General features: G+C 42.7%; 1 protein-coding gene and 1 pseudogene across 5 annotated transcripts in view; both read left to right on the top strand.

Moving 5' to 3' along the window:
- The window catches only part of LOC126078851 (HLA class II histocompatibility antigen, DQ beta 1 chain-like), a 215,417-nt gene that overhangs the window by 31,702 nt on the left and 160,422 nt on the right, over window positions 1-23,293 (top strand). The window contains exon 6 of one of the 5 annotated variants that reach the window (XM_049889675.1): window positions 16,799-16,847. The exons of the other annotated variants lie outside the window; for them this stretch is intronic. Within the exon in view, the coding sequence (XP_049745632.1) occupies window positions 16,799-16,812 (14 nt within the window). The 3' untranslated portion in view covers window positions 16,813-16,847. Of the gene's footprint in view, window positions 1-16,798; window positions 16,848-23,293 lie in introns of those variants that run through there. 5 annotated transcript variants of the gene reach the window in all.
- LOC126078922 (boLa class II histocompatibility antigen, DQB*0101 beta chain-like) lies at window positions 826-16,252 on the top strand (annotated as a pseudogene).

The raw sequence follows: 23,293 nt of genomic DNA, 5'->3' as shown, positions 1-23,293 counted from the left end.
GCCCTGGCAAGGAACACAACAGAGAGTCACTGACAGAGCAGGAGAACTGTGGGATGCAGACCTCAAACTCCTGTAAAAAGACCAGACTTAATGGTCTGATTGAGACTGAAGGGACCCCAGAGGTCACGGCCCCCGGAAGCTCTGTTAGCTGAACACTTGAACCATTCCCGATGCCAACTCTTCAGACAGGGATTGGACTGGGCTATAAGACAGAAAGTGATACTGGTAAGCAGTGAGCTTCTTGGCTCAAGTAGACACATGAACTATGTGGGCAGCTCCTCTCTGGAGGTGAGATGAGAAGCCAGAGGGGGACAATAGCTGGTTGAATGGACACGGGAAATACAAGGTGGAGAGGAGTATGCTGTCACATTATAGGGACAGCAAGCACAGTCATGTAACAATGTGTGTATAAATCTTTGCATGAGAAACTGACTTGAATTGTAAACTTTCACTTAAAGCACAACAAAAAAAGAAAAAAAATTCCACACGTAATAACAACATGTTTTCATAAATATCACAGAGATGTCTACTCTTGAATCACTCTTCTATTCCGGTTACTTAAACCCCTAAGATATTCAATCTTCAGATCCTTATAGGCATTTTCTATAAATGAGAGAAACTCTTTACCTCAATTGTTTGTTCATCCAGTGGAATTTGATGAAGAGATAGTGCCAGGCATTGGATTGAGCACCTTCATAAAAAGTGTCTGCCCAGAGACAGATGACTTTTACCTCGGCTCCAGTGCTGATTGGTTGGTTTCCTTGTGACTCTCTAATCCTAATATGTAGGGAAGCATTCATAGGTTTTTACTCTCTGAGGTGGGTACAGGAGATCCCTCAGGTGTGAGCGGTGTTGACTGCCATTACTCATTTCCCCTTGCTCTCAATTATGTGTGAGAAGATGGCTCTGCAGATCCCCAGAGGCTTTTGGACAGCAGTTGTGATGGTCATGCTGATGCTGCTGAGCATCCAGAAGGCTGAGAGCAGAGACTCTCCAAGTAAGTGCAGGGCAGCTGCTCTCCAGAGCCACCACTGTGGGGAACAGGCTCTGAGGGACCCTTGGACTGGAGTGCGTGGTTAGTGATCTCTAGGATCTGAGAACACAGTCTTTTATTACATATTCCTTATTTTTGGGAAGGAGGGCTATTCTACATTCTTATTTCCACTTTCTAATAATGAGGTGAGGATAGTCCTCATCCCAAGGGTTTAAGAGACTGGACAAAGTGGGCATGAGGTTATTTTTCACAGTATGATTTTCTCCAAAGAAGAGACAGCAGGATTTGTCATTTCAGAGTCCCCCAAGATTATGGCCTGTGTAATAAACAGCAATAATGGTCTTTAGTGTTTAGTAAGTCTTATCTTCAGGTTTCACTGACTTATGGTCAAATAGAGACTTGAGTGGCAATCAAAGATTGGAGTTGATGGTGGATTGAATTTGGAGAAAAGAGACCATAAAGAAGGGAAGGAATATATATTGAGTAACCACTCATTTCAGACTCAGGATCAGTGTCTCCGTATAATTCTCCCTCAATCTTCCTCACACTTCTATGTGTAGGTATCATGACTGTTTCTACACAATTATGCTTGATATGACTACCCAATGAAGTAACCTGCCCAAGCTAGTAATTGGCACAGTTTAATTGGCCTGTAGTTTATCTATTTCAAAAGCTTGTGCTCTTTCCTTGAATAAAATATACGTTTCTAGAAGAGAGGTCTCTGTCCCTTTTGACCACAGGAGAGTGGAGCAAACTTGCGCTGTGTGTGGTTGCGTGGGGGTGGAAGAAACCCAGAATAAACCAAGGCCTGGGAAAGAAGGCCTATGACCAGGAATCACAAGGATGTGCTTGGCAGGAGAAGGACAAGCTTAATGTTAAATTCTAGACCTTTCTCTTGGTCTTCCTTGTCGTTTTCTTGAACTTTTTGGGTGATGTGGATAATTGTTTGCCTTTGAGGTTTCCAGTTGTATGGAAACGGGATTTCATGCAAGAATATTCTTTTAAAGGACAATGTAAATAAACCTGGCTGCCTTCTTTACTCAGTAGTAGGTTTAGACAGGGAACCAGGATCCCAGGGCTTGCTCTTAGGGCCAGGGCTTTAATCTCTTCCCTCCCTATTTGAATTCAGATTCCAGAAGTCCTCAGAGTTGGGCAAGTGGGGCTGTGTGTGTGGGGAGCGGGGCTGTGGAGAGCGGCTTTGAGGACCCCGGGTTGGGTGGTGGGGCACAGGGCTCTACTAGGTTTGGGACCAGGGGGGAGGCGGCTCCCAAGGCTCCTCTAGATGGGAACCCGAGGTCGCAGGGCCCCGTTTTAGTTTATTCAAACTGGCCTGGGTCTTGCCAACGCCTGGCCTGGCACCCTGATTGGTGCATTGGGGCGTCGCACTGAGACCGGGCTGAGGCTTGACTGACAGGCCTGTGATTCCCCCCCAGAGGATTTCGTGGTCCAGGACAAGTTCCTGTGCTACTTCACCAATGGGACGGAGCAGGTGTGGCTTGTGGAGAGATCCATCTACAACCGGGAGGAGATCCTGCGCTTTGACAGCGACTTGGGGAAGTTCCTGGCGCTGACACCACTGGGGTTGCAGGCCTCCGAGTACTGGAACAGCCAGAAGGACATCCTGGAGGGGAAGCGGGCCTATGTGGACACGCTGTGCAGAACCAACTACCAGGGTGATGAGAGCTTCACGGTGCAGCGGCGGCGTGAGCACGGGATGCCCGCCGTGTAGGGGTCCACCCTGGGCTGTGGGTCGAGTCTCCAGGAGCAGCCTGGAGCCACCAAGTGGCGCGAGGGAGGCGTGGTTTGGACCTGTGCGTTTGGGGGGGGGGGCTTTGACCCAGGTCCCCAGACAACAGAGGGGACAGGAAGGCGGGCGGGTCCTGGGGGGAGGGGGGACCGAGAGGAGAGGAGGGAGGAGGACCTCAGCAACACTTGAGCATTACCTGTAGAGGAGGGCCATGTCTGTCCATCAGAACCCAACCCGCCTGGTAGTTTTAGTCCTGTTATTTTTTCCCCACTAATTCTGTAAAATCTCTTCTCGTGCCCTTACATGTGTATTCCTCCTAGGTTCCTTTGCCTAAGTGGTTTTCTTTGCTGGGAATGCCCTGCCTTCTACCCTGTCTCTGGTGCTACTGTTGAACTATCTCAGCAAGGCTTGTTCTCAGAGGTAGCACCTCAGTGAAGCTTAACAAGCTCAGCTCTGCGAAGTTAGGGCTGCCCTGCAACTTTCCATGACACTTCATGGTATATAATATTTTGACTCCCCCCGCGCTTAAAAAATTTTTATTTTATTTACTTTAGGTGAAAGTTTTCAGAGCAAGTTAGTTTCTCATTAAAGAATTAATAGACAAATTGTTTCATGACATTGGTTGCCAACCCCACCGGTGTATCAGCACTCCTCCACCCTGGCTTCCTTGTTTCTGTTCCTCCAGTTTTCCTGGCCTTCATGCCTTCTTGTCTTTGCTTATTTAGTCTTGGCTTCATAATTGAACTATGAATCACATTCCTCAAGTGTGTTATTCTTTGTTCTATGGACTGGTATATTGGCTGAAGGGAGAACCTCAGGAGTGACTTCAGTACTGAGTTAGAAGGTGAACGGGGACTATACTCCTGGAGTTTCTCCAGTCTCTGTCAGACCAGCAAGTCTGGTCTTTTTGTTTGTGCATTTTAAGTTTGCTACACATGTTTCTCCTGGTCTGTCAGGGATTCTCTATTGTGATCCCTGTTAGAGTAGTTGGTGGTGGTAGCCGGGTACCATCTAGCTGCTCTGGCCTAGTCTGGCAGAGGTTGTGGTAGTTGTGGTCCATTATTCCTTTCCACTCATCTTTTCCTTGTGTCTTTGGCTTTCTTCATTCTCCTTTGCTCCAGCCAGGATGGGACCAATCCATGTATCTTTAACAGCTGCCCCCAGGCTGTTAAGACCCCAGAAGTTACTCACCACAGTCAGATGTAGAACATTTTCATTATAAACTATGTGTATTTTAACTCTTTGGTTTCAACTCATTATTCATTTGAATTCTGTTTTCTATTCATTTGAATTCTGTTTTCTATCACTAGTCTTGGAGCTCTTTGAGGGGAAGAACTGTTGGAGGACTGCCTTAATTTAGAGTTGGATGCCTAGTATCTGACCCATTGTCTGGCACATAGCATGAGGTCAATAAATGTTTGTTAAAGAATAAATAAATGAATAAATGCCCAGCCACCTAGGTCCAAGAGAAAACAGAGGCTAAATAAAGCCTTCCATACTGACTTTGTTAATTATTCTTTACTACTTTGCTTAATGTTTTACATTTTTAAAATAGACTCTTATTGATGTGGATCTGAATAATTTAGAATTTGTGAATGTACAGTTTGGGCACAAACTTCTTTGCTAAGAATAAAATAGCACTTGAGAGGTGTTGGAAGGCAGGTTTTTACTCTTAGAAAAGCTCCAACAAGTGGTGTACTAGAAAGAGGTGGAGCCTTGGAGTAAATAAATTCAAACCATTAAATTATTGAATAAAAGTTGTTACAGCTTTCCCTTGGCCTAGGCCTCCCTTCTCCTCCTGACACCACCATCTACTTCAGGGGCAGAAATTTTGCAAGTTAAGCATACCCATTTAATAAGTACCTATTTCTAGACAATTAACTTACTAAACACCATGTGTATTATGTCATGTAATTTCATAACTCCGTTGTGGGCTGGGATTAGGACCACCACTTGGTAATATTGGTACATAACATTCTCTTGCCTATTTCTGGCCCACGATATAATGCCACCTAGCACTTATATTTCAGTTCTTTTCCATTAAAATTATCTTAACATTTTTCTTTTAAACTTGAGTCCTCTATTTTTTACTCCCAGTCTGTTTAAGGCAAGTAGACAATAGGAATTCACACAGTCGGCTATGATTTCTCACATTACATTCTCATTAGCCCAGGACAACCTCTGTAAGAGCCTCAGAATATTTTCTGATTTCAGAACATGGAATTAATTCTTAATAGCAAGGGGATAGGATAGGGTACCGAAAACCAAACTAATAATAAAACTCACTTGAATTTTAAAAGAAAATTAGAAAAATAAAGAAAATTAGACAACATATTATATCACCAAGTAAATAAAACATTCATTAAGTATTTACTATAGTTTCACACCAAAAGTAGCCCTCGTGGTGCAGGTTAAAGCGCTCAGCTGCTAACTGAAAGGTCAGTGGTTCAAACCCACTAGGTGTGGAATCCAAAGTATCTAGGTTTACTAAGGTTATTATTTTTAATTACATGAATATTGTCCTGTGTACTATAGTAATTTAGAATTCCGAAGTGCTTCAATTTTGTCAACATTTTAACTCCTGTAGAATGATTATTCTTATCTTTTGCAAAAATAAACTGACTAATGTGTGTGAACAAGCCAATAAGTGAAGGACCTCAGATTCTAATCCAAGACTTAGAATTCAGGAATCTTTCTCCTTTGGTACCAACGACAGTCTCATTTCCATGGGGAGACTGGCTGTGTGGTCTCACAGCTCACTCACTGTGCTTTTTTTTTTTGGCTTTAACAAAGAGAAATTTATTCTCTCACAGTTTAGTAAGTTGCAAGTCCAAATTCAGGGTGTCACCTCCAGGAGAAGGCTTTCTGTGTCGGCTCTGGAGGAAGATTTCTTGTCATCAATCTTACCCTGGTCGAGGAGCTTCTCAGACGCTGGGACCCTAGGTCCAAGGGTTATGCTTTGCTACCAGTGCTGCTTTCTTGGTGGTATGAGGTCCCCATCTCTCTGCTTGGTTCCATTTCCTTTGTATCACTGGAGAGATAAAAGGTGGTGCAGGCCACACCCCAGGGAAACTGCCTTTACATTGGATCAGGGAGGTGACCTGGGTAAGGGTGGTGTTACAGTCCCACTCTAATCCTTTTTGTTTTTAATCTTTATTTTTTTTTTTAGAGTTTTTATTGTGCTTTAAGTGAAAGTTTACAAATCTAGTCAGTCTCTCACACAGAAACACCTTGCTACACACTCACAATTACTCTCCCCCTAATGAGACTGCTGGCTCTCTCCCTCCACTCTCTCTTTTCGTGTCCATTTCACCAGCTTCTAACCCCCTCCACCCTCTCATCTCCCCTCCAGTCAGGAGATGCCAGCATAGTCTCAAGCGTCCACCTAATCCAAGAAGCTCACTCCTCACCAGCATCCCTCTCCAACCCAATGTGCAGTCCAATCCATGTCTGAAGAGTTGGCTTCGGGAGTGGTTCCTGTCCTGGGCCAACAGAAGGTCTGGGGGCCATGACCACCAGGTTCCTTCCAGTCTCAGTCAGACCATTAAGTCTGGTCTTATGAGAATTTGGGGTCGGCATTCCACTGCTCTCCTGCTCCCTCAGGGGTTCTCTGTTGTGTTCCCTGTCAGGGCAGTCATCGGTTGTAGCCGGGCACCATCTAGCTCTTCTGATCTCTGAATGATGTAGTCGCTGGTTCATGTGGCCCTTTCTATCTCCTGGGCTCATAATCACCTTGTGTCCTTGGTATTCTTCATTCTCCTTTGATCCAGGTAGGTTGAGCCCAATTGATGCATCTTAGATGGCTGCTTGCTAGCGTTTAAGACCCCAGACACCACTCTTCAAAGTGGGATGCACAATGTTTTGTTAATAGATTTTATTATGCCAATTGACTTAGATGTCCCCTGAAACCATGGTCCCCAGACCCCTGCCCCTGCTACGCTGGCCTTTGAAGCATTCAGTTTATTCAGGAAACTTCTTTGCTTTTGGTTTAGTCCGATTGTGCTGACCTCCTCTGTATTGTGTGCTGTCTTTCCCTTCACCTAAAGTAGTTCCTATCTACTATCTAATTAGTGAATAGCCCTCTCCTGCCGTCCCTCCCTCCCCTCTCTCGTAACCACAACGAATGTTTTCTTCTCAGTTTAAACTATTTCTCAAGTTCTTATAATAGTAGTCTTATACAATATTTGTCATTTTGCAACTGACTAATTTCACTCAGCATAATGCCTTCCAGATTCCCCCATGTTATGAAATGTTTCAAAGATTCCTCACTGTTCTTTTTTGATGCATAGTATTCCATTGTGTGAATATACCATGCATAATTTATTTATCCATTCATCCGTTGATGGGCACCCTGGTTGCTTCCATGTTTTTGCTATTGTAAACAGTGCTGCGATAAACATGGGTGTGCATGTATCTGTTCGTGTAAAGGCTCTTATTTCTCTAGGATACATTCCAAGGAGTGGGATTACTGGATCATATGGTAGTTCTATTTTTAACTTTTTAAGGAAGCGCCAAATTGATTTCCAAAGTGGTTGTACCATTTGACATCCCCAACAGCAGTGTAGAAGTGTTCCAGTCTCTCCAGATCCTCTCCAACATTTATTATTTTGTGTTTTTTGGATTAATGCCAGCCTTGTTGGAGTGAGATGAAATCTCATTGTAGTTTTGATCTGCATTTTTCTAATGGCTAATGATCGTGAACATTCCCTCATATATCTGTTAGCTACCTGAATGTCTTCTTCAGCAAAGTGTCTATTTATATATTTTGCCCATTTTTTAATTGGGTTATTTGTCTTTTTGCAATTGAGTTTTTGCAGTATCATGTAGATTTTAGAGATCAGGCGCTGATCAGAAATGTCATAGCTAAAAACTTTTTCCCAGCCTGTAGGTAGTCTTTTTACTCGTTTGGTGAGGTCTTTGGATGAGCAGAAGTGTTTGATTTTTAGGAGCTCCCAGTTATCTAGTTTTTCTTCTACTTTCTTTATAATGTTTTGTATACCGTTTATGCCATGTATTAGGACTCCTAACATTGTCCCTATTTTTTCTTCCGTGATCTTTATCGTTTTAGATTTTATATTTAGGTCTTTGATCCATTTTGAGTTAGTTTTTGTGCGTGGAGTGAGGAATGGGTCTTGTTTCATTTTTTTGTAGATGGATATCCAGTTATGCTAACACCATTTGTTAAAAAGACTGTCTTTTCCCCTTTTAACTGTTTTGGGGCCTTTATCAAATATCAACTGCTCATATGTGAATGGATTTATGTCTGGATTCTCAATTCTGTTCCATTGATCCATGTATCTTTGTTTTACCAGTACCAGGCTCTTTTGACTACTGTGGCGGTATAATAGGTTCTAAAATCAGGTAAAGTAAGGCCTCCCACTTTGTTCTTCTTTTTCAGTAATGCCTTATTTATTTGGGGCCTCTTTCCGTTCCATGTGAAATTGGTGATTTGTTTCTCCATCTCATTAAAGAATGTCCTTGGGATTGGATCGGAATTGGGTTAAATGTATGGATCGCTTTTGGTAGAATAGACATTTTTATAATGTTAATTCTTCCTATCCATGATCAAGGTATGTTCTTCCACTTATGTAAACCTCTTTTGGTTTCTTGCAGAAGTGTACTGTAGTTTTCTTTGTATAAGTCTTTTACATCTCTGGTAAGATTTATTCCTAAGTGTTTTATCTTCTTGGGGGCTACTGCAAATGACATTGATTTGGTGGTTTCCTCTTGGATGTTGTTTTTGTTGGTGTAGAGAAATCCACCTGATTGTTATATGTTTATCTTGTATCCCGATACTCTGCTGAAATCTTGTATTAGTTTTAGTAGTTTTCTGGAGGATTCCTTAGGGTTTTCTGTGTATAAGATCATGTCATCTGCAAATAGAGATACATTTACTTCTTCCTTGCCAATCTGGATGCCCTTTATTTCTTTATCTAGCCTAATTGCTCTGGCTAGGACTTCCAGCACAATGTTGAATAAGAGTGGTGATAAAGGGCATCCTTGTCTGGTTCCCGATCTCAACGGGAATGCTTTCAGGCTCTCTCCATTTAGGGTGATGTTGACTGTTGGCTTTGTATAAATGCCCTTTATTATGTCGAGGAATTTTCCTTCTATTCCTATTTTGCTGAGAGTTTTTATCATGAATGAGTGTTGAACTTTGTCAAATGCCTTTTCCTCATCAATTGATAAAATCATGTGATTCTTGTCTTTTGTTTTATTTATGTGGTGGATTACATTAATTGTTTTTCTAATGTTGGACCATCCCTGCATACCTGGTATGAATCCCACTTGGTCATGGTGAATTATTTTTTTATGTTGTTGAATTCTATTGGGTAGAATTTTGTTAAGAAATTGCATCTACGTTCATGAGGGATATAGGTCTATAATTTTCTTTTCTCGGGGTGTCTTTACCTGGTTTTAGCATCAGGGATATGGTGGCCTCATAGGACGAGTTTGGTAGTATTCCATCCTTTTCTATGCTCTGAAATACCTTTAGTAGTAGTGATGTTAAGTCTTCTCTGAAAGTGTGGTAGAACTCTGCAATGAAGCCATTTGGACCAGGGCTTTTTATTGTTGGGAGTTTTTGGATTACCTTCTCAATCTCTTCTTTTGTTATGGGTCTATTTAGTTCTTCTACCTCTGTTTGTGATAGTTTAGGTAGGTAGTGTGTTTCTAGGAATTCATCCATTTCTTCTAGGTTTTCAAATTTGTTTGAGTATAGTTTTTCATAGTAACCTGATATGATTTTTTTAATTTCAGTTGGGTCTGTTGTAATATCGCCCATCTCATTTCTTACTCGGGTTATTTGCTCCTTCTCCTGTTTTTCTTTTGTCAGTTTGGCCAATGGTTTATCAATTTTGTTGATTTTTTTCAAAAAACCAGCTTTTGGTCTTGTTAATTCTTTCAATTGTTTTTCTGTTCTCTATTTCATTTAGTTCAGCTCTAATTTTTATTGTTTGTTTTCTTCAGGTGCCTGTGGGTTTCTTTTGTTGCTCTCTTTCTATTTGTTCAAGTTGTAGGGATAGTTCTTTGATTTTGGTCCTTTCTTCTTTTTGGATGTGTGCATTTATTGATATAAATTGGCCTCTGAGCACCGCTTTTGCTGTGTCCCAAAGGTTCTGATAGGATGTGTTTTCGTTCTCATTGGATTCTCTGAATTTCTTTATTCCATCCTTAATGTCTTCTATAATCCAGTCATTTTTGAGCAGGGTATTGATCAGTTTCCAAGTGTTTGATTTCTTTTTCCTGCTTTTCCTGTTATTGGTTTCCACTTTTATGGCCTTGTAGTCAGAGAAGATGCTTTGTAATATTTCAGTGTTTTGGATTCTGCTAAGGCTTGCTCTATGACCTAATATGTGGTCTCTTCTAGAGAATGTTCCACGTGCACCAGAAAAGAAAGTATAGTTCGTTGCTATTGGGTGGAGCGTTCTGTATATGTCTATGAGGTCAAGGTGGTTGATTGTGGCATTTAGATCTTCCGTGTCTTTATTCAGCTTCTTTCTAGATGTCCTGTCCTTCACCGAAAGTGGTGTGTTGAAGTCTCCTACTATTATTGTGGAGCTGTCTATCTCACTTCTCAATGCTGATAGCGTTCGTTTTATGTATCTTGCAGCCCTGTCATTGGGTGCATAAATATTTACTATGGTTATATCTTCTTGGTGTATTGTCCCTTTAATCATTATATATTGTCCTTCCTTATCCTCTCTGATGGATTTAACTTTAAAGTCTATTTTGCCAGAAATTAATATTGCCACTTCTGCTCTTTTTTGATTGTTGTTTGTTTGATATATTTTTTTCCATCCTTGGAGTTTTAGTTTGTTTGTGTCTCTAAGTCTAAGGTGTGTTTCTTGTAGGCAGCATATAGACGGATCTTGTTTTTTAATCCATTCTGCCACTCTCTGTCTCTTTATTGCTGCATTTAGTCCATTTACATTCAGGGTAATTATGGATAGGTATGAATTTAGTGCTATCATTTTGATGTCTTTTTTTGTGTGTTGACAGCTTCTTTTTCCCACTTGATTTTATGTGCTGGGTAGATTTTCTTTACATATTGTCCTTTCCTCATATTTGTTGTTGTTGATTTTGTTTCTGCTGAGTCTGTATTCTTCCCTTGTATTTTATTTTGATGAGTAGGATAGTTCATCTCCTTTGTGGTTACCTTATTATTTACCCCTATTTTTCTAAATTTATAACTAACTTTTATTTCTTTGTATCACCGTATCATCCTCTCCATATGGAAGGTGTGTGATTACATTTCTTAGTCCCTCTTTATTATTTTAATGTTGTCTTCTTTTATATAATAACATCACCATTACCCTGTGTTTGGCTTTTTTTTTTTTTCAGTCTTGCTTTTTTTTTTTTTTGGGGGGGGATTTCCCTGTGTGATTTGACTTCTGGTTGCTCTGCCCAGTGTTCTAGTCTTGGGTCGATACTTGATATTACTGATTTTCTAACCAAAGAACTCCCTTTAGTATTTCTTGTAGCTTTGGTTTGGTTTTTACAAATTCCCTAAACTTGTGTTTATCTGGAAATGTCTTAATTTCACCTTCATATTTAAGAGACAGTTTTGATGGATATATGATTCTTGGCAGGCAATTTTTTTCCTTCAATTTTTTAAATAGGTCATCCCATTGCCTTCTTGCTGCATGGTTTCTGCCGAGTAGTCTGATCTTATTCTTATTGGCTCTCCTTTGTAGGTGAGTTTTCTTTTATCCCTTGCTGCTCTTATATTGTCTCTTTATCTTTGGTTTTGGCAAGTTTGATTATAATATGTCTTTGTGACTTTCTTTTAAGATCTACCTTATGTGGAGTTCAATGAGCATCTTGGTTAGATATCTTCTCGTCTTTCACAATATCAGGGAAGTTTTCTGCCAACAAATCTTCAACAATTCTCTCTGTATCTTCTGTTATCCCTCCCTGTTCTGGTACTCCAATCACTTGTAGGTTATTTCTCTTGATAGAGTCACACATGATTCTTAAGATTTCTTCATTTTTTTTAATTCTTTTATCTGGTTTTTCTTCAAATATATTAGTGCCAAGTGATTTATCTTCAAGTTCAGAATTTCTAGCTTCTACTTGCTGAATTCTGCTCCTCTGACTTTCTATTGAGTTGTCTAATTCTGAATTTCATTGTTAATCTTCTGAATTTCTGATTGCTGTCCGTCTATGGATTTTTCCAGCTTATTAAACTTTTCATTATGTTCCTGAATAATCTTTCTGATTTCTTCAGCCTCTTTATCTGTGTGTTCCTTGCCTTGTTCTGCGTATTGCCTCATTTCCTTCCTGATGTCTTGAAGGGTTCTGTATATTAAACTTTTGTATTCTGGCTCTGATAATTCCAGGAATGCCCTGTCATCTAGAAGATCCCTGGATTCTTTGTTTTGAGAGCCTGTTGAGGTGATCATGGTCTGTTTCTTTATGTGACTTGATATTGACTGTTGTCTCTGAGCCATCTATAAGTTATTGCATTAGATTATGCTTGCTTACTGTGTCATAGCTGCTTGCTTTGTTTTGTTTTGGTATTCCCCTATGGGTTGCTTGAGTGAGCTAGCTTGATTATTTTCGTCTTTGGAGCTCTGGTGTCCTGTCCCCAGCTGGCTAGAGCTGTTATCAGGTATATCAGTCTAGGAATCCATTCAGTTTTCTTGTATGATTTCAGGTCAGGTTTCCAGGTAGCTGATATCAAGTGTGTGGTACAGGCTCTGTCCTACAGTCTTAGAGGGGCAGGGGTGATTGGCGTATATACCTGTATCTGATTGCAGCAGGGTGTCATGCTCTGAACAAGGCAGGGGGCTGAGAATTGACCTCCAAGTGTCTCTGAGGAAAATGCATTTCTGTTCCCTAGAGCATGCTGGTGGGTGGGATCTGCAGCGGGATGATGGACACCCAAAGTTTTTGTTGTAAGGACTGGGAGGTACCAGTTATCCCTGAACTTCTGTCACGGGTGGCTGGGCGACCCAAATGGAGCCACCAGTCCTTAGGTCCCTGTTGTGGGAAGGTAAGGACCTTGTTTAGTAGGCAAAGCAATGTCAAACGTCAAACACCCACCTCCCCACTGCACCGCTGAAGTGGTTGAAGTTTGCCAGCAAGGGCCTATTCTCCCGAAATAGGCCCACACAGGTCCACGCAGAAGGGAAAGGTTTTCAAGGTCCACGGACAGTTTATGTCTGGACAGGAGCCGCTTCTGTCCTGAGCTCCCCCAGTTAATAAAAAAATGGAGCTAGCAAATTATCTTTTCCCCCCAGTTGCAAATTTTTCCTTCCCCAAGGCTGGGAGAACGGCTCCAGGTGCTCACCAGGGTCTATCTCAGACCCAGGGATTCAGCCGCTGAAGCCGGCTTGGGGGTGGGGGAGGGGTGTGGTAAAATATACGCAAGAACTTAGCTTTTGCTGAGAGCACCCCTCTCTTCAGGTTCTGGATGTGTGAGTGGGCTGTGTGGACGGCTGCTTCTCCCTGGAGAAACTGTGGCCAAACGCTAGGACCAGCCTACTGTCGCCACTGCCACCACTGCTCCGTGAATGGTGCCTGAGAGTTCCCTGTGGTTCAGGTCAGGTAACTCCTCTCCACTTCCAAATGGTCTCTTTCTCCCCTTGCCCCTCAGTTTGTTTTCTAAGGTTGCCTTTGAAGTGCAGGGCTCCCAGCTTGTCACAAATATACTTGTTTCACTTGTTTTTTTGGGTCTTTGTTGTAAAGAGGGCTCCCCAGAAACGTCTGTCTATTCCGCCATCTTGGCTCCACCTCCTCCCACTCTAATCCTTTTAGCATAAAATTATAATCACAAAATGGAAGACAATCACACAATGCTGGAAATTATGGCCCAGCCAAACTGATACACACATATTTAATCCATGAGATTCCACCCTTTGGCCCCCAGAAAATCACATCCTTGCAACATGGAAAACATATTCATCCCATCATATCAAAGCAAAAGTCTTAACTCCAAGTCCAAAATCCAAATATTCCTCTACATCTGTGAAATCTAGAATACAAGTTATTCGCTTCCAATGGTGCAATGGCAGAACAGGCACAAGCTAGACTTTTCCATTACAAATGGAAGAAATCCTCTGTTCTCTGAGACCATTTACATAACAGGCCTGCCCTCCTGTCCCTATTGGTATTGGCTACACTCTTGAGATTCTGAGTGGAGGCCCTTAGGCCCTGGGCTTCAGCTCCACCTTCCAGGCCCACTGGGACAGGAGCTCTGCTCTCTTGGTTTTAGGTGCACCATTCTCCTAGTCCATCTGAGTGGCAACTCTACCCTTAGAAACACCAGTGGACATGGCTCCACCCTTTGAAACTCCTGAGGTCATGGCCATACCTTTTGAGATGGAGGCAGCTTGGCTTGTTGTGTTGTCATTTCAGGTTCTGCTTCCTGGTTTCTTGGTCTCTCAGGTCCTCGAGCCTCATGCCCACATCCGCCCTGCTGGTGCAAGTGTTCCAAAGCTCAGTAGCCCACCGATAAGTGCCTGAAGGCACCCCACTCCTCCAGGATGTCCCCTGTTCACAGGCACTCAGCTCTCTTGCTCTGTGCGTTGGCCACTGCGCCGTCTTGCGCTGGTCTCCAGGTTCTGCTGCTGCCAATTCTCTGCTGCTGACTCTTCTCTGCCTCTGCTGGTTCTCTGCTGTGCTAGTGCTCTGCCAGTGTGGCTCCTCTATCCATTCACAGTTTCAGAACCCTTCCACGTTTTAGGTCTCTGTTAGAGTAGCATCCCATTCTCTCAGTACCAAATTCTGTCTTAGTCATCTAGTGCTGCTGTAACAGAAATACCACAAGTGGATGGCTTTAACAAAGTGAAATTTATTGTCACAGTCTAGTAGTTTATAAGTCCAAATTCAGGGTGTCAGCTCCAGGGGAAGGCTTTCTCTGTTGGCTCTGGAGGAAGATTCCTTGTCATCAATCTTCCCCTGGTCAAGGAGCTTCTCAGGCGCAGGGACCTCAGGTCCAAAGGACGCACTCTGCTCCCGATGTAGCTTTCTTGGTGGTATGAGTTCTCCTTCACTGTGCTTTTTTTGTCTGTTACTTTCCTCAGTGGAACCTCGTGTAACCATCTCTCCAGCCAGGACAGAGACTCTAAACCACCACAACCTGCTGATCTGCTCAGTGACAGATTTCTATCCAGGCCATGTCAAAGTCCGGTGGTTTCGGAATGACCAGGAGGAGATGGCTGGCATTGTGTCCACTCCCCTTATTAGGAATGGGGACTGGACCTTCCAGATTCTTGTGATGCTGTAAGTGACTCTCCAGCATGGAGATGTCTACATCTGCCAAGTAGAACACCCCAGCCTCCAGAGCCCCATCGTGGTGGAGTGGCATAAGAGGAAGTTTGTTTCCTTTCACTGTGTGACCACAAGACATCCCCTCTGGCCTATCCCACCCCCTTCCCTTATCCCTGCTGGCACTACAGTGCTGTGAATCATAGGAGATTAGAGTATGTCTTACCCCATGGCAAGGGCATCCAGAGAATCCTGATCTCACTGCCTTTCTAGGTACATACTGTGGTCCTGGATTCCAGCCCTGATACTGCTGGGGAATTGACTATTAAGGGTGGTTATCGGGATCTTAGGATCTAAGATTATGGATGTGTCCCTGAGGAGCCGAGATTTGCTTTCCTCCTTCCCCCTCACCTGCCCACTGTGCCAAGGATCTATGGGCTGGTCCTTCCCTCCCCTAGGTGCAGTCACAGTGGAGACCTTGGCTTCCCTGGCACCTTCATCTCCTGTACCATTGTCTTTTTCTTTTTTTAACTTCCGAAATGGGACACTATGGAAGTGAGGATAAGCGTTGATACACAGGGTTCTGTTTCCCAGGAACACAGTCTGAATCTGCCCAGAGTAAGATACTGACTGGTATTGGAGGCTTTGTGCTGGGGCTGACCTTCCTTGGGCTGGGCCTTACCATCCATCATAGGAACCAGAAAGGTGAGGAACTCTGGGGGAAACTGGGGAAGATGGGCTGTGCCTGTGACTCTCTGTTCAGGGAGGCCCCTGCCTTAGGTGTAACTCTTGTTATTGACCCTGAAAGGAAAGCCTCTGGGCTCGTGGTGGAAGGAGTGGAGAACTCAGGGGAGACAATGGATTCTGAGTTTACTGGTTGAAATGTAGCTCTACCTCTGAGCTGACTGTTGTGGTTTATCCCAGGACTTCCTTCCAGTTGTCATTGTCTCACTGGCTCCTCTCTGAAAACTTCCTCTATTAAGATAGTCAGAGGCTCAGCTTCCTTCTAGTGGCAGCTTCATTCACTTTAGGGGATTTAGCTTAAGGTAATTAAGGCCTCATGGCAAATGGGTGGGGGACAGACTGTTACTCCCAAATTAGGTTGTGTATCTCATAGGATTTGGGGTGTGTGAGAGAATTTTTGTTTTTTGGTAACAAGATCTTTTTCTGCAACTCTTTTTTGTAGGACCTTGTGGGCCTCCCCAACAGGTAACAAGTCTGCTGTGATCCAGTGGGGGTCAGGGGAGCAGATGTAAGAGGGAAGGGCATGAGGGGGGTGTGCCTGGGCTCAGTGGTCTGTGTTCATGGTTCCCTGCTACAGGGATCAAGAGTTAGGATAGTAGTTTACCGGTTTCTGTAGGAACCTCCAGATGTTGTTCCTTAGAACTAGATCATAATTTCAGTGACATTTTTTATGAAACTTGGAGCCAGAGTCCTATCTTGGGTGTTAAACACCAGGGTGATGCCCAATTTGTGCCGCATATTGATGACTCCTGCCCTGTAGGCATTTCCTAGTGACTGAAAGAGGCTACTGGTGGTGAACAGAAGATGAATGATTACCCAATTTGCTAAAAAGATGGAAACAATTATTTCCTATCCCTTCATATTCCCCAGAAGGGTAACAGCTGCTCCCAGCCTCTGCCTCCAGCACATCTCCTTAACCTGATATCCTGTGTTCACTTTAACTGATATCCCCTTTACGCAGATATTGGGGGGAGGTATTGATGATGTATCCTGGACCTAAGCTCTCTCTACTTGATGGTGCAGGGGCACTGAGGGGAGGGCAGATGGCATGTGTTCCTCAGGGAGCCGTGTTCTCATCACTCTGCCTCTCTCCTCTGCAGGGCTCCTGCACTGACTCCTGAGGATGTTTTGACTGATATTGCTTCTTATTATTCTGTAATGTCCTTGACCAGAATCCCCAGGCTCCCGTGTCAGCCTGGTCCTCCTGTGAGAACTGAGTCCTGCAGTGGTTCTGACACAGCTGCCGAGTCACCTCGTGTGACCCCTGCCCAGGAATCTGGTTGTGACTCTGGCTCCTGCACTGACCCAAGAGCCTCTGTTGTATATGCTGCCAGCTGCATCTCCACAGAGCCTATGGACTTTTCTGTTTCTGTTGCCCCAACAGACTGCTCAGGAGATGCACAGTAAACCCATTTAAGGGTTTTTTTTTTCATAGTTAAGCCTGGTTATGAGTTATCTGTACCCTGAATCTCCTTAACTTGGGTGAGGCAAAAATTACTGCAGAATGAAGGCATCATATTGTGAGGTGACTTAGCCAACCTCAAACCTGTGGCTTGAAGGAGGGACTACTCCTTGAGAGGAAGCTAGAAGCATCATGAGTCCGTATAATGGTGGGTAGAGGACATAAAAAATCAATTAAATTGTTCCATCCCCTGTGGTTCTTTAGGATCAAAGTTCAGTGCAATGGCTTTAGGATATCCTAGCCTTCCCTCCAGTTTGGTAAGTGTCATGGATTTAACTGTGTCTCCCCAAAATAAATATGTGTCAGCTGGGTCCATCCATGATTCTCAGTATTGTGTGGTTGTCCCCCATTTTGTGATTGATGTAATTTTCCTATGTATTGTAAATCCTAATCTCTGCTGGTGGTTAATGAGTGTTAGGGTGGTATGGAACACTGTCATGGGTTGAATTATGTCCCCCCAAAAATGTGTGTAATCAACTTGGTTAGGCCATGTGTGGATGTCTTCCATTTTGTGATTGTAATTTTATGTTGAGAGGATTAGGGTGGAATTGTAACACCACCCTTACTCAGGTCACCTCCCTGAACAAAGGTAAAGGGAGTTTCCCTGGAGTGTGGCCTGCACCACTAAAAAGAAAGGGAAGCCAGCAGAGAGCTGGGGACCTCATACCACCACAAAAGAAGCACCGGGAGTGGAGCACTTCTTTTAGACCTAGGGTTCCTGGGCAGAGAAGTTCCTAGTCCAGGTGAAGATTGACGAGAAAGGCCTTCCTCCAGAGCTGACAGAGAGAGAAAGCCTTCCCTTGGAGCTGACACCCTGAATTTGGATTTTTAGCCTACTTTACTTTGAGAAAATAAACTTCACTTTGTTAAAGCCATCCACTTGTGGTAGTTCTGATATAGCAGCACTAGATGACTAACACAAACACCCTTGCTCAGGTCACATTCCTGATCCAATGTAAAAGGAGTTTCCCTGGGGTGTGGCCTGCACCACTTTTTATCTCACAAGAAATGAAAAAGAAGTGAGTGGGCTGGGCAGGAGTTTCATACCACCAAGAGAGCAGCACCAGGAGCAGAGCGCGTCCTTTGGACTGGAGGTTCCTGCATGGAAAATCTCCCAGCCCAGGGGAAGAGTGATGACAAGGACCTTCCTCCAGAGTCAACAGGCAGAGAACCCTTCCCCTGGAGATGATGTGCTGCATTTGGACTTGTAGCCTACTAGACTGTGAGAGAATAAATTTCTCTTTTTTTCAAGCCATCCACGTGTGGTATTTCTGTTATAGCAGCACTAGATGACTAAGACAGTATTGTGCAAGAACGCATGCTGGAATTATTTGGAGGAAGATAGAGTAACTTCTGGTGTCAGAAAAGCAGAGCGATGTCTCACATATATCCCGGGAAATCACATGGATCAAGGCCTATTTTTATTTTTGAGAAAGTATAACCAGCAATAAGAATGTAATTCTTGATTCCAAATGGTAGAAACCCAACTCAAACTTATTTTATTCATGTAACAGGAAATTCTAGGGATCAGGTGGATTTCTGAAATGACTAGGTTCAGTCTTCATCTCTTTTCTTTCTGCTATATCCGTATCTGTGCACCTTTCTCTCTTTCTCCATCCCTTTGTTCCTGTGTGTTTCTCTCTGTGTCTCTCTGGATCTTTGTAAATTTGCCTCTCTCTATTTTTGGTTTTCTCTCTGTGTCTACTCCTTTCTCACTATTTTCTGCATCTCTTTATCTGTTTCTTTCTTCATCTCTGTGTGTTTTCTGTGTCATTGTTTCTCATCACCCTTATATCTTACCTCTGTTTCTGCGTGTGTGTCTGTCTCTGCTGTGTGTCTCCAGAGTGTCTACCAGGGGTTGCACAATTTTAAGGAAGATTCTGATTGGTTAAATATGGGTCACATACAGACCTCTCAGAAACATCACCCAGTACATAGGATGCAGATAGCTGGCCTTATGTTCTCAGCCTATATTAGTAATGGGGCAGGACTACTTTCCAGATTGTCATGATGCTGGAGAAGACTCCCTAGCGTGGAGATATTTACTGCGCTGTGTGGAACACCCCAGACTTTGAGTGCTCTCACAGTGGAGTGGCATAAGTTGCAATTTGTTTCCCTTCACTGTGGGCCCACAAGAGAGGGGCAGAACTCCCTCAGGTTCCAGTGTCCCTCATTAGGAGTGTTGACTCACACTCAACCTATCTCTTATTTCCTGTACCATTACCTGATGGTGTAAGGATCCTCAGGGGACAGAGCTCCTCTTGTCTGTGGACATATTGACTGTTGATTCCTTTTTTGTTTTGTTTTAATTTTATTGTGCTTTTGGCGAAAGTTTGCAGCTCGTTACTTTCTCATTCAAAAATTTATGCACACATTGTTTTGTGACATTGGTTGCAGTCCCCACAATATGACAGCATGATCCCCCTTTCCACCTCTGATTCTCTTTGTCCATTCGTCCAGTTCTTGTCCCTTTCTGCCTTCTTGTCTTTTTTTTTGGATGGGAGTTGACCATTTGGTCTCGTGTATTTGATTGAGATAAGAAGAATCTCCTCATGTGTGTTGTTGTTTGTTTTATAGGTCAGTCTAATCTTTATCTGATAGGGGGCTTCGAGAAAGGTTTCAGTTCTGGATTAGCAGAGTGTCTACGGGCCATAGTCTTGGGAGTTCCTCCAGTTTCCTCAGACCAGTAAGTCTAGTTGGTTTTTGTGAATTTGAATTCTCTTCTACATTTTTTTCCCATTCTGTCTGGGACACTCTGTTGTCTAGATGGTGGTAGCCAGGCACGATCTAGTTCTTTGGCTGGTGCAGAACCTGGTTCTTGTGGTCCTTTAGTCATTTGGGCTAATTTTTTCTTTGTGTCTCTGTTTTTCATCATACTCCTTTGCTCTAAATGTGATGGAACCAAAAGATGGCTGCTCGGAAGCTTCTGAGACCCCGACACTACTCACCAAAGTGGGATGTAGAACATTTTCTTTATGAACTATGCTATGCCAACTGACCTAGATGTCCCCTGTCACTATGGTCCCCAACAGCCAGCCCCAGGTACTCAGTCCCTAACTACACTGGAATGTTTCTAGGAAATGTCTATGCTTTTGCTTTGGTCCACTTGTGCTGACTTCCCCTATATTGTGTGTTGTCCTTTCCTTCACTGAAGTTAACATTTGTCTACTATCTAGTTAGTAATTCCCCCTACTTCTCCCTTCCTACCCTTGTAATCATCAAAGAATGCTTTTTATGTGTTTGCGTGACCTGTTGATTTCTGAGGACATTCTGTTCCCAGGGGTTAGGTAGGTCGTACTATATACCATGGCTCCTTTGACATAGACCCAGCCTAGACCCAGATAGCAGGACCATGCAATCAGCCTCCCTTTAAGTCTCAGTTTGACAGAAATGTTGAAATGTATCAAGTATGTAATCACCCATATAGCTTTGTTTCTTAGAAATATTTGATACAATGATGGTGATATTTTATGTATTTCTACTGACACCTCATGCCATGGATTAGCATCTCTTTACTACTGGAATTAGGGTCATTACGACTCGATGGCACTGGGATCCTGGGGTTGTAGTGCCTTTAAATCTGGCCAGACTTGAGAACCAATTCAGAAAACTCATTCCTAAGATTTTATTCTTCCAGAACCACTTGGGTACCGTATGTCTTAATCTACGTTCTCCGGAGGAACAAAACTAATGAAGTGGTTTTATATATATATATGGATTTACTTCAAGGAAATGGCTCACACAATTGTGGGGGATGCAAATCCCAAATCTGGGGGTCAAGTTACAGGCTGCTGGCTTCATCAAGGTCCCAAGCACCTAAGGCAAGTAGCAAGAAGAGTGCAGGGTGAAAAAAGAGTGAGCTTTGCCTAAATATTTGTTTATATTACGGATGTAGACCACAGTCCAAAGGAAAATCCTCTTCCAAGTGATTGGCTGCCCAGATCAGATCACAAAATGAGAGGTGATCGCATAGTGTCTGCCAGTCCACTGAGAATTATAGCCTAGCCAAGATGACACGTAACAATCCCACTCTGAGCAGAGGTGACAGAATACTCCTTCTAAAAGTACATTTAACAATATGGACATATCTGTGTCTTGTATAAAAAGACATCTATAAGAAAAGGTGTGCTCCAGGGCACAACATCAGGGCTATGACTTTACTCAGTGATTCTCTCAATCTAGTTTCTCTTATAATCATAAGATGGCTGCAGCAGCTCCAGGTGTTAAATCCTCACCCAAAGCAATCTAGAAACAAGGATGCTGTTTATGAGGGAGAAAATCTTCCCCCAGATACATCAAGTAGTCCTCTTTCAGTCATTGGCCAGAATAATATAGCTTGCCTATTCTAAAACCCTTTACTGTTAAAGAAATATAATTAAAAATTGGGTTAGGTAAGTAAGGTTTATCCTATGGGATAAAGCCATCCTCTCCTGAAGGATATGGCTAAGTGGAGCCAACCTCAATGATGTGGTTGAAGTCAAGCTTTTGGAATCTTCATCTGCTGATGTGGCAGGACTCAAAATGAAAAGAAACAGCTGCAAACATCCATTAATAATTGGAACATGGAATGTATGAAGTATGAATCTAGGAAAATTGGAAGTCGTAAAAAATGAGATGGAACACAGAAACATCAGCAGCCTAGGCATTAGTCAGCTGAAATGAACTGGTATTGACCATATTGAATCAGACAATCACAGGGCCTAGGACGCCAGGAATGACACATTGAAGAGGAATGACGTCGTGTTCCTCAACAAAAAGAACATTTCAACATCTCTCCTGAAGCACAACAGTGTCAGTGATAGGATAATATCCATATGCCTACAAATTAGACCAGTTAATACAACTATCATTCAAACTTACGTACCAACCACTACGGACAAAGATGAAGAAACTGAATATTTTTATCTACTTCTGCAGTCTGAAAGTGACGAACATGCAATCAAGAAAAAAAAAAAAATCAAGATGCACTAGTAATTACTGGTGATTGGAATGTGAAAGTTGGAAACAAAGAAAAAGGAGTTGTATCTGGGTAATAGGGCCTTGGTGATGAAAACAATTCTGGAGATCACATAATAAAATTTTGCAAGGCTCACTACTTCTTCATTGCAAATACCTTTTTTCAACAACATAAAGTGAGAGTATACATGCGGACCTTGCTGGATGGAACACACAGGAAGCAAATCAACTACTTCCCTGGAAAGAGAGGATGGAAAGGCTCAATATCATCAGTCAGAATGAGGCCTGTAACCGACCATCAATTGCTCATATGCAAGTTGAAGTTGAAGAAAATTAGAACAAGTTCAAGAGAGCCAAAGTATGATGTTGATTATATCCCACCTGAATATACAGACCGTCTCAAGAATATATTTGAGGCATTGAACACTAATGACCAAAGGCCAGAAGAGACGTGGAGTGACATCAAGGACATCATACCTAAAGAAAGCAAGAGGTCATTAGAGGGACAGAAAAGAAAGAAAAGACCAAAGTGATGTCAGAAGAGACTCTGAAAGTTGTTCTTGACTGTCAATAGCTAGAGCAAAAGGGAGAAATGATGAAGAGAAAGAGCTGAACAGAAGATTTCAAAGGGCGGCTTGAGAAGACAAAGTATAATGAAATGTGCAAAAACCTGGAGATAGAAAACCAAAAGGGAAGAACATGCTCAGCGTTTCTCATGCTGAAAGAAAATAAGAAAAAGAGCTTGAGTTGCAATATTGAAGGATTCTATGGGGAAAATATTAGAAGACACAGAAGCATCAAAAGAAGATGGAGGGAACACACAGAGTCGACATTCAACGATTTCAGGAGTTAACATATGATCAAGAACCAATGGTACTGAAGGAAGAAGTCCAAGCTACGCTGCAGGCATTGGCAAAAACAAGGTTTCAGGAATTGACAGAATACCAAATGAGATGTTTCAAAAAATGGAAACAGTGCTGGGAGCACTCACTCGTCTATGCCAAGAAAATTGGAAGACAGATAACTGGCCAACAGACTGTAAGAGACCCATATTTGTATCCATTCTAAAGAAAGGTGGTCCAACAGAACGCACAAATTATCAAACAGTATCATTAATATAAAAAAAAAAGAATTTTTTTTTTTTTTATCAAACACAAGTAAAATTTTGCTGAATATC

Source organism: Elephas maximus, chromosome 1, assembly GCF_024166365.1.
Source record: "Elephas maximus indicus isolate mEleMax1 chromosome 1, mEleMax1 primary haplotype, whole genome shotgun sequence".
NCBI classification, from domain to species: Eukaryota; Metazoa; Chordata; class Mammalia; order Proboscidea; family Elephantidae; genus Elephas; species Elephas maximus.
Note: the sequence above shows the minus strand (reverse complement) of the source record. Positions and strands in the feature narration are given on the sequence as shown.